Source organism: Perissodus microlepis, chromosome 7 (assembly GCF_051167445.1).
Source record: "Perissodus microlepis isolate ML-2025 ecotype Zambia chromosome 7, ASM5116744v1, whole genome shotgun sequence".
NCBI classification, from domain to species: Eukaryota; Metazoa; Chordata; class Actinopteri; order Cichliformes; family Cichlidae; genus Perissodus; species Perissodus microlepis.
Genome location: NC_140467.1, coordinates 29,029,158 through 29,040,885, shown reverse-complemented (window position 1 = coordinate 29,040,885; position 11,728 = coordinate 29,029,158). Strand labels below are relative to the sequence as shown.

The window sequence follows — 11,728 nt, the reverse complement described above, 5'->3', positions numbered from 1 at the left end:
CGGTGCTCGAACCGGTGCTTGAACCGGTGCTTAAAGAATGGAGAACACACACTTTGTCCTAAAACCTCTCATGTTCAGCTGTTTTTTTGTAAAAAGATAACAATGTTAGCCTTTTCTGCAGCTATAGGGGATTTATGGCATCACTCTTGGCTGGAAGCAGTGCTTAAACAATGGAAAAAAAACACAAACTTTCTCCAAAAACCTCTCATGTTTAACTGTTTCCCTCTTTTTCTTTGGTCATTTTAGCCTTTTTGGCCAAGGTGAAGGGAGTATCCGCCATCAAACAAGAAGACAGCCGCATGTAACTACGACGGTGTTTGCTAGTTCACCTTACGTGCATTAATTTAATAACGTGGTTAGAGTACACAACGAACAACATTAAGCTACTCACCCAGAGAAGAACGGCTGTTTTGCCATCATCATCCGTCATCATTTCTGCTACACTGGCAGGGCTAGGGGCCAGGACTCTACTCTTCGGGTTCTTGGGGGATGTTGCTAACTCCGGGTCTGATAACAGGCACCACACCCGCAGTAGATGTGCTCGGTGTGAGGTCTCGCAGCAAGCTATCAAATACGGCGCATTTCTCGGCTTTAAAAAAAACCCCGCAATGCGTCGCCAGGTGTTTCATCAGATTTGAGGAGTTACCGCCTTTGCACAGTATCACCTTAAAGCACTTGTTGCAGGCTGCTGAGTTTGCATCTTTGGCTGTGAGGTACAGCCAGACTTTTGACAGCTTAGCCTCCTTTGGGCATTTTTAATCTGTAGCTCTGCTCTAAAAGAACGTATGTACCTGGACCCGCCTACTATCCTCAGAAAGGTAAAATGATTGGCTAGAATTCAAAGTGTGTGACATCTCAGGAAAAAAAAGCACCGAAATAAAGCACCGAAATGTGCGCTGCTTTTCGGTCTGGTTACTACCGTTTATGTCAGAACCGGTGCCATTACCGGTACCCATCCCTACTCGGGATGTTTGTTTGTTTTTTCTTTTCTTCTTTTTCTGGCACAGCACTTGAATGACTGCAGGAGTCTAAAAGTTAGGTACTCTGCCTTACTGCAGACAAGTGAACATCAAGATGTAACATGTCTTAGCAGGTCATTTCAAACGTTTCTATCAGCTTTCTCTAGCTAAAGGTCCAGCTGCTGTTTTCACAGGGAGAGAAAAGAAAGAGCTAACTTCACTCAGAGGTGGAGAAAGATACAATATAAAAAAGAATTCTGTAGAAAAACAGAAAAAAGTCTGGGTAATTTTCTGCCAGTACTTTTTCTGTTTTTTAAAGAAGCTGACAGACTTTTCCGTAAATTCTAAAATGGAAAATTCTGTAGCTTTACAGTATACTCTTTATTATTTACGAACATTTCCCTCAAAATGGAAAATTCTGTTTATTCATGGTATATTTTCTATCATTACCCATATATATTTTCTGTTAATAGAAATATTGAAAATTGTCTTTATATTACTATTTACAGGCAACTTTACATTGTTAAATTTAATCCATTAAATGTACTTCTTTATACCTTTAACCATACATTTCTATAAAATTGCAATAAGGCTGTTGCGTTTTTAAAATGTTTTAATGCTTTGTATCTTGTTCTATTTAATCTCAACAAGCCCCTAAAACAGTCAGTGATCACTGTCGGCTTCTCTCGGTTTTTTATTACCACTAATCATTTTAAAGCTCCGTTTTTAAACCCTTACGATGTAACTACAGCCCAGCCCATGGAGCACTATATTAATGACTAACCTGGTATTGTGGATGGATTATCTCGGTGGTTCTCCTGATTGATGTTTGGTCCGTTTACAGCATCCTGCCATTCGAGTGTCCCTAACCATTGGGAACCCTCACATTAGCTTTTATTCAGTGGAAAAAAGTCCTCAGTTTGTCAGCGTTCGCCCTCCACTGTTTATATTATGCTAACATAGCTTTGTCACTAGCATATCATTATATTCCAGCTAAACCAACTTCAGTAATCCTACAAACGTCACTGCTGTTTACTTTCCTGTCTTCATTTATGTCGGAAGTGATAGCAGAGCTGTACGTCTTAATTTGTTTCAGCAATTTCTCAGTCAGAACATGGTGTATTATGGAAGCTAGCGAGCTAACTCCCTGCTAACTTCTAACTCCGTTAAATTTCATAAATTCTGTTGTTGTTTTTTTGCCTGGATGTTGAACTTAATTGTTACACCTGGTAAAGCAGCAACGCTGATCATCTTATTACAGGATTTAGACAGTTTTTCAACTCTCAGTAATGCTGCAGTGATCGTTTGACTTAGGGACCTGCAGTGGAGTTTGGGCCCAGACATGGCTATCTTGCCCAAGGTCTCAGCTGTGATCCATTCTTTATGATGGTGCTTCTTTATTCTGACCACTTTTTGAGAGATTGTTCTCATGGTATTTTTATGGTCTGCCAATTGGCCTGGATACTGCTTTTCTCCTCTCCCTGGTGCAGCTTATTAAGCACCTTGATCTTGTTCTTTAACTGAGATCTAAACTCCTCCCTCGTGCCAGTAATCTTTAGTTGACTGACATCATACTTCACTCTACACTGTGTGGTTTTTGTTCAGTTCTTTTTTAACTTCAGCTGCATGTTGGCTACTACAAGATGGTGGTCAGATGCCACATCTGTTCCTCTTCTAACCCTAACATCCATCTTCTTGGCCTATAATTACAGTCCGATATTTAATTTCATAAATTAATTAAAGCGGTACAAGTGAATAGTCACATGATTTAGGCCATTTTACTGATCATGAAACAGTTCCTAAAACGTGTGACTGTTTGTTTTTTGTGTGGTTTTACTGGCAGTGTTTTTGAGATCATCATCATGCTGAGAAATAAAGTCATTCCTAATTAGATGCTTTTCAGACGCTATTACATGAGAGTCCCATTAATTCTGCCTTTCAGTTGAGTTTAAATGTCATCAGCTAAATTATTCTATGAAGAAAGAACCTTGGCTATGCTCCTCTCACTGCTTTACTTTGGGCTTATGTAGGTTCCAGTGCAGACCCTGACTATAGTAATTCAATTTTATGGGATGACCTAACCAAAACCAACATCTATACATATATATTTTTGTAAATATTGTCTGTGGACCCACTTTCAGGCTTTTTTGTGTTTTGTTTTGGGTTTTTTGGCACACTGAAATCTCAGGGCATCAAAAAATAATCAAGTAAAAAGCCTAAAATTTCCACTGTCTTTTCTTAGCATCACAATGAATCAGGGTCTGCAATGTAGGACAGGCTCTTTAAGAAAATGTTTGATAAATGGCCAATTAAACACTGAAACAAAAAAGAAAATGTATACAGTTATGTAGGCATATTTCACAATACTTTAAAATAACAGCTGTATATTAATTTTTAACATGAAATTCTCAGTCATAAAAATGAAGAAAATGCTATTTTCTTTTGACTGTCATGCTGGAGTGAGCAAACATGACAAATTATACCACAAAAATAAAAACATTACTAAATTATACCTCAAATACTCCAAATATTTTTGAGCTGTCTTTTTCAAATTACAGATCCTGATCAGTGAAAATTTCAGGCTTCTATCATTAATGTTCTTTTGAGATATTCATGTTAAACATTGCACTCAGATTTAAATGTTTCTAAAAAATAAATAAATAGGTATTTCATTCATTATCAGTGTTATTTGGAGCTCTGTGATTTGTTCTGCTTGTTCTCTAGGCTATTCTTCATGCTCCGTACTCCACGTGAAGAATTATTTCTCCATAGTTGGGGCTACAGAGCAGGCTCACACATGATTTACGGGAGACAGGAAATGTGGCGACTTACTGTTACAGCATTCATGTAACAATGCAGTGTCTCAGTCGATGAATTCTCAGAGCCACTGATTATAGTTTAGGAGAAAGCTCCTGAGTAATAAACGTGTCATTTTTTTTCCAATAATGAGCATATATTATGCCTTCAGTTGAGGAAGGTGTGAACATGTTCATTTTTTGGTAAAGATAACATTTTCCCATTAAGTAATTTGACCTTTAAAAGTAACATTTTGGGATATCTCAGCCATACAAACTTTCAAATACATAGACTGAAGCTAGTCTTGCAGTAATTGTTATTGTTATTATTGTAGCGTTATTGGGCCTCACAGCTCTACACAGTGAGGAAAAACTAATGTTTTCGTTCATGTTGTTCGTTGTTTTAAACACCAATAGACTAATTCTGCTCCACCTCCTCATTTCTCTCCAAAATTCTAACACATTTTTTTTTGCTATCTTACAAAATATAGTTTAGGACATTGTGAAATCAGTGATGTCTGGGAAACATTTTAGAGAACTAATTGAAAAAGTTGCGAGCAAAAAAACAAGACAGCGCCTGAAAGTCTGGAATCCCTTTGCACACACACGGTGAAACAGCATGCTAGCTCTTTAAAAATATATTATGTTTGATTTTTACAGAACAAGTATTAGAATGAAGTTTGGAAATCACAAATGTATTTCATGGTTCTTATTTGATATCTAGTGCCTGTTTATAAGCTTCCTTTCACAAATGACTACATATTCATGTTTATAATGGTGTTGTTTTGTAATTGATTTGTGAATGAGCTGAAACTGAACCACTAAAGCTGATCAAACTATTGGTTGATCCACTGCGACAAAATTAATCCTCGCCAACCATGAGTCCACAGTGCAGTGTTTAAACTACTATCAAACATCCAGCTTCACTACATGTACTTTGGTGTATTGAGAAGTCCTTTGGTGTCCCATTGTTAGGGCTTGCATGTCAGAGTGCAGTGATTCAGTCTCTGCCTGGAGACACCACGTTTAAGTTTAAGAGAAATATCTTGTGCAATGAAATGCTTGGTTATGTAATATATTCAGAGTGACACATGAGAAGGATTGTGTAAACAGTTGCTTTTGTACTGATGACACATTTGTTGTTCATAATCCCCCTGAGATCACAGTTTCTTAGTTTATTGAAACTGAACATCTGTGTCTCTGTAATAGTGATGGGATTTCCGGCTCTTTTTAGAGAACCCGCTCTTTCAGCTCCCAACCGGCTCTTCAGGTTGTTTTGTTGCTTTAATTAATTTATTATTAACAATAATATAAAATTATGCACAAAAGGAATTAGTAATGTAAAAAAACGTGGTTTTCTTTATGTATGTTTATATATAAATATTTATGGGGGCCCCTAGAGACGAAACACGTACAAACTCCAAAACACATCTCTAACTGAACTTCCAAAACAGAGCTACCTAGATCACTTAAATTACACAATCGAATGCATATGTCTATTGTTTTTGTATTAATACACAAACAATCATATATATATATATATATATATATATATATATATTCAAATAATTAAAAAAAAACAACTTAATTTACCTGTTACTACCACACACCCAATCCGATTGTTGGTACTTGCTGGCTTGTGTAGCCACTAGGTAACAAAAGCTCAACACGGCCCCTAGCATCCTGGAGCAATTCTGTTGTGTTTTGGAGTGTGTACGTGCTTTGTCTCTGTAATAAATAAATTATAAAATACAAAAACCAACTATTTACATTTCATAGATTTCAACTTTTAACTACTTAAATTTTTTCCTTTTAAACAAATTTAAAGTGAAACAACACAAAACACTGCAAACCACAACGCAATAAAATATGGGGGATAAAAGGGGGGAAAGAACACCCAGATCTTTGATTAAGAGAAAGGTTGGCATTTAGAAATATTAATATCACACTCAACTGACTGCGTTTTATCTTCCCATTGCACTGAGGGGTGGACAGTTCTTAGGTGCCTGTGCATGTTGTTTGTGGAGCCGGCTCTATATGATATCCTTTTCTTGCAGACTCTACACTCTGCCTTTGTTTTGTCAATAAGATTGAAATGGTTCCAGACTTTGCTACTTTTCTTGGTGTTACTCATTTTCTTTACTGTACCTTTCCAATGTGACGATGTTGTCTCTTGTTGTTGCTCCCGGCTGTCTTTCTTTCCCTCTCCCTCCTGCTCTTGTTGTGTGCTATTGCTGTTGCGAGTGTAACTACCGCCCTGCCGAGGGGGCAGCAGAGGGGGGAGGGGCGCAAACGCAAGGCTCTGTTTGCCGTCTCTGCTCAGCGCAAACACAAGGGTGACTTGCAGCGTGAAGCGAAAAAAAGTGAAAGAGAGGGGAAGAAGAAAGAGAGAAAGAAAGAAAAAAACCCCACGGCTCCCAATAAGGAGCTGGCTCACATCGTTCACTTCAAAGATCCGGCTCTAAGAGCCATTTCGTTTGCGACCGACCCATCACTACTCTGTAACTTGATGTTATTGTGTCCTCCGTTAAACTGAATCATTTTTAAGCACATCAGGTATTTAATTACAGATCCACAGAAACACTGGTGGAAATAATGGTTTCATAAAGCAATGATGTGATAATCTTTCTCAATCTGTTTAAATGATATGAAAGCTCACAGCAGAAGATTGGAAATGCGCTCCAAACATGTTGTTTCTGAGATAAATCTAGATTATTCGTAAAAATAGACACGTTACACAAAGATTTGAATTTTTTTGGAAGTAGTTATGGTGATGTTTAGATATAATTTCACAGTTTTCTCCCTGGTTTCCAATTAACAATGAACAAAAATTAATGAACCCTTTTTCTGGGAATTTCACCAAAACATTGAGTTTGTTTTTAAGGTAACATCTTTGAGTTTTCCTCTACACAACTAAATGCCCTGACTGACACCTGTTCCGCTTTAAAGCCAAGAAGGCCAGGAGCTTACTGACACCAGTTTAACTGTGGAGTTTTGCCATAATGAAGAGCCAGACACGCTTTACGGTAACACACATGCAGGTTTATTGCACATCAAACGGGTGGCCCCTACAGGAGGATGATAACACCCTGAAATCATCGATATCTGGACAAAAACATCAAAGAAACTTTTGAAGGACAACTTGAAATATCACTAACCAAATAACACACCTCCTAAAAGACCTCAATCTATTTACACACATATATGTTTTGCGCTTCACATAAAGAATGAAGAGGCTTTCAGCTTTATCTCATTTTGGTCATAACTTCTTTTCTTCACATTGTGTTACCAACAGCCAACACTCTGTGGGAGTAAACCTAAACCAAACTACAAACCTAGATTGGGTTGTTGGTGACCTGTTTGTGTTACACATCTGTAGGTACCTATGAATCGTTAGGATAACACCAACTGAATGTCTCTCCATCACATTAATCCCCATCTGAGGTTTTGTTATTCTGCCTCTTCACTTTCTTTTCCTTTTCTGATAATGAGGCTGTTTTTTGGGGTAGATTTGCCACATTAGTTCTGATTGTGAATTTATCCCTTACACTATGAGATAAAATAAACCAAACAACACAAACTGTAATTTTTGTGATTTTGTTGGCGTTCATGTTGGAAATCAACTCTTCCACATGGGAAGGAAAATACTTCTAAAGGTGAACACTGCTGGACCTCACACCATGAAGTAGCAATGTTGTTAGTTTTCATTTATACTTGCATTTGCATATCTTTCCTTAGTTATCATCCTTAAAGTCCTTAAAGTTATCATCTTGCATCTGAAGCCAAAATCTTGCGTAACAGTTACTTTTACTGAAAGAGGGGGAAAAGAGAAGACTTAAGGCTAGCTAAAATTAGAGCCTTTTACATTCAGTTTCATAGACGTGTTGCCCTTGTGCTAATGTTCATACCAAAAAGACCTGTCATAGTTGTTAACCACCCAGTGATGACATGGACTTGGGCTATAGTTTAGGAGCTGTGGTGTAGGGGCTCAAGTTGTTCAATCATCCATCCATTTTGATTATGAATTAATGAGTTGGCCTAAACCTAATCATACATTACATTTTGGAAATCAATGCTATGATGTAATTATTGTGTAGCTGTAAGGTGTAACTATGGTGTAGGAGCTACAGTGTAGCGAGGGTATAAGACTATGGTGCAAAATATATGGTAAAGGTGTAGCGATTTAATGCAGTACTATGTAATACGTTATATGACCAGCTGAATAAAAAGTATTATTTAACAGTGCAGCTGAAGGAAAGCTTAATAAGAGTCTTAAGAGCTCAATAAGTATTGCTAGCAGCACCAGACACTGCAGGCAATTGTTACTGAGGGGTTAAACACATGGTTTGGAGTGCAGAGTCCAAACTGTTTTTTTCCTGGGGATTCTCAGTCAATAAGTTTCTTTTCTTATGAACTAAAGCATATTTGACCTGATATTGAGGTGTCACAGAAACTACAGCAGGCACATAGAAATATGCCAGGGCCAGTTTCATTGAGCGACTTTAAATTAGGTTTCTATTGTTATTCTATGGCAGCCATGAAAGCTCATGGGGATTCCCCTTGTGACAGTGCACGCAGGTCTGGTATGCATGTTTCACTGCTGATGTAACCCATGCATAAGCACTTTTCATCATTTACTGTGACTTACAGATTACAAACAAAGCGATGTGCAAGACTTCAGTTTCACAAGATGAGTCACCTCTTTTACCTTTTTATGTTAAGCTTTGTTGGCACATGTACTGCATACCAACTTTGCATATGAAACTCCCTGTCACAGCTGCTGGGGCAGTGTTGCCAGATTGGCTGGTTTTTGTACCTGTAGGGCTGCTTTTGAGTTTAATTTACTGGTAGGGTAAATTGATTATGGCTAATCTGTGAAGCAATATTTCTGCTGCTATTCAGAGATCTTCAGGATGTAAATTTCTAGGAATCAGAGGTCTCATAGAATAGAGTATAATATTTGGTTATCATATTCTTCCACCCAAATAATTATGGGTCGTGACTGAGCTGGGATCTATTCCAGCACAAAAAAAAAACTTGATTGGTGGTTAAGAGGTTCAGTTGCTGTGAGATTGTTTAAAAGAATATCTCAATAATAGGCTTATTAGTTGACTAAACAGACTGATAACCCTAAAAGGTGAATGCTTTATTGATGTGTGTTCATCCATTCAGTCATTTCGCTGCTGGTTCAAACAGAATTTTACCTCCACTAGCTTTTCTGGAGGGTTCACAAGCTCGCCAAGACACATGAGCTCTTCAGTGTATCCTGGTCCTGCTTGCTTTCTCATTTAGATGTGAGAGATCCTGAACAACCGAGCTCGGCACCCTGCCTGTGCACCTGAAGCCAGACACCCTTCTGAGGAAGGGGGTGCACTGACAGAGGCGAGGCTGCCGGACACTGGCGCCACCAGGCCCTCTGACCACCACCAGTAGGCAAACATGGGGTTAGTATCTTGCCCAAAGATATTTGGCATGCAGCCAGGAGGCAACCTGGGATCGAACCACCGATTTTCTGATTAGTGGCTGACCTGCTCTGCCACCTGAGCTACAGCCACCCAATATCCAGGAAAGCATCATTCTGCACCATTAAACCTTGTATTCTTAATAGGAAACCCGCTTTATTTGCTTAACTGTAAATTTAGTGGAAATTTGAGCTCCTGATTTTGTTTGTGAAGTTCTTTTATGAAACTTTTTTTTCTTTCCCAGCATCAAGTAGGTGTAACACTACCAGAGTGCAAGTACGGACACCTGCATTTACTGTAATCCAGCTTTATTTAAAGCAGAAGGGCCCGTAAAGACAAACTGACATGTTGGTCAATGTTGCCTCAGTGACTTAAGTTACCTTAAATGTTATTGCTGCAGGCTGCGGGCTAGCACTAAACTGGACACTGAATTAATTTTTTCTTATTAACTGAAAAAAATTCAAACAAATATAGAAATGTGTGACTGTCCTTTATCTACATGCTTGAGAAGTTATAATTGGTTGTATAGTATTGTTTAGTACTTCCAGTCCACTCACACCTCATTAAAGTTACTGCACTTTTGTTTATACACACTCAAGATTTTCCGATATTTGTTTCAAATTAAAAGCCCTAATCTGTGGATTGAAATGCTTCATTTTTTAAAAGGATTTTTATTGTGAAACAGCTGAAAGAAAATTGTGGAGAAAAAATGTAGTTAGAGCTGATAAAATGTGCAAAATTATGACTCACATTGTAATGATTATTGCATGGAATTTTTCTTTAATGGATCAAACAAGGCCTGGGTCTTTGAAGTTTTCACAGATGTCAGAGTATTTGCCAGAACTGTGTAAGTTTCCACACAACAACAGACACATTTGCACAGTCAACAAACTGTGCGCTTCATTACACTCTGTGTACACATTACGCAATAAGAGGAAATCTAAGTAATAGGCCACATCAACATAACCTGACTCGTACAGTCACAGGTTTCTTTCTGATAATCATCAGTATTACTAGAAATGAGTCAAACAGGCAGTTTTGCATAAGTTTTTTCACACAGCCTCAGATCAGGAGATGGGAAGCCAGCTGCAGTTTGGACTCTGCGTATAACAGAGGGGACCGTCACACTGATTTCTCTCGTCTCATAAAATTAAAATACCGTAGCTGTGCAGATATTTCCAGAATTAGGTTCAATCTCTTGAAATGGCAGGACACCTACAGAGATCATCATGAAAACCTCAAGACTCCCATCCACACGGTCGACATAAGCACGCTGTTCCACGAAGCCAGACGAGGTTCCTCTCCTGTGTGCTAAAAACATTGGTGCCTACTAAAGAGGCTTTTGCTTTCATCTGAAATCAAAAGTTACCAGGACTGGCGTTTGATACTCAACAAATGCTGTGTGGAGATTAAAGCATTCACTAACTCCTTTGTACCATAACAAAGGAGCTACGAGAACATCTGGTGTAAATAAAATCTGTGTCAAAACGACGTGTAGGCTCATTTTAGTCTTTCAGCACTCCTTTTCTTTTCTTTGTGCTGCTTCATAAAAGTCCAAATTTAAATGACTCAACTTTTTTCTTCTTTTTTGAGCTGAATAAACTGAAAAATGTAATAAAATAACTGTATCATTATTGCCATTCTGTAGAGTTAATTGTATCAAAAGACTGTCCAAGAACATCTGAGCTCTGGGGGAATTTATTAGCCTGGTAATTGGCACTAATTATCAGATACAGTCTATGTATAGAGCTTGCTAACCGAGTTCTCCACTATCTCACCTTGATAAATCTTTATATTGTTTTATCCAGGTGGTTAGAAGATACCTGCACAGCATTTTCAAACAGTGCTGGGTTATTAGCATAGAAGTCAGTGCAGGGGTTCCCTCTGTGAGCTGAACCAATACACAAGGAGCACAAACTGGGGCCAACAGCAGGTCTACCCAGTCCACATGTGTGACGGTGGATAGAGGTTTTTGCAGGGGTGTGTGTGTGTGTGTGTGTTGCTTGGTCCATTAGCTCAGCAGTTCTAGGTAGGTGACGGGTACTTTGCCCTTTTCATTTCCTCGTTCTCCGATCAGCCAGTCGGGGTCCATTCCTGGTACGGTGTAGACGGTAATGAGCTGAAGAGAGAGAGACAAAAATAAAAAACTAAAAACATACACACATACAGGTTACAGTGACCAATGTTACGTTAAGAGGAAAGGAAATAATTGCTAGTGACGTAGCATAACTGCAATCCCGTTGCTGCTCGTGCTCACGTTTTTCATGCCAGCCCATTATCAGGAATTTCCCTGACTTCATCTCTGTGTTATCATCTTTAAACACTTCCTCCAATTAGCACCTGTGCCAGCATTTCTAAAGGTCTGCTAAGGGAAACCCATGTGTGAACAAAAGGGGGCAAACTGAAAACAGCATTACATAATTATTGTACCATAACAAAGGAGGACATCGATGCTTTTTCATACCTGCTGCTGGGCGTTTGGCTTTTTGTCAGACTCTGGGACCATGGTGAT

General features: G+C 38.6%; 1 protein-coding gene across 3 annotated transcripts in view; it reads right to left on the bottom strand.

Moving 5' to 3' along the window:
- Nucleotides 1-6,774: 6,774 nt before the first annotated feature.
- Nucleotides 6,775-11,728, bottom strand: part of sh3glb2b (SH3-domain GRB2-like endophilin B2b) — a 44,227-nt gene continuing 39,273 nt past the window's right edge. For all 3 annotated transcript variants that reach the window (XM_084934528.1, XM_084934527.1, XM_084934529.1), the window contains one exon: nt 6,775-11,335. In XM_084934528.1, the coding sequence (XP_084790654.1) occupies nt 11,228-11,335 (108 nt within the window). In that variant the 3' untranslated portion in view covers nt 6,775-11,227. The remainder of the gene's footprint in view (nt 11,336-11,728) is intronic.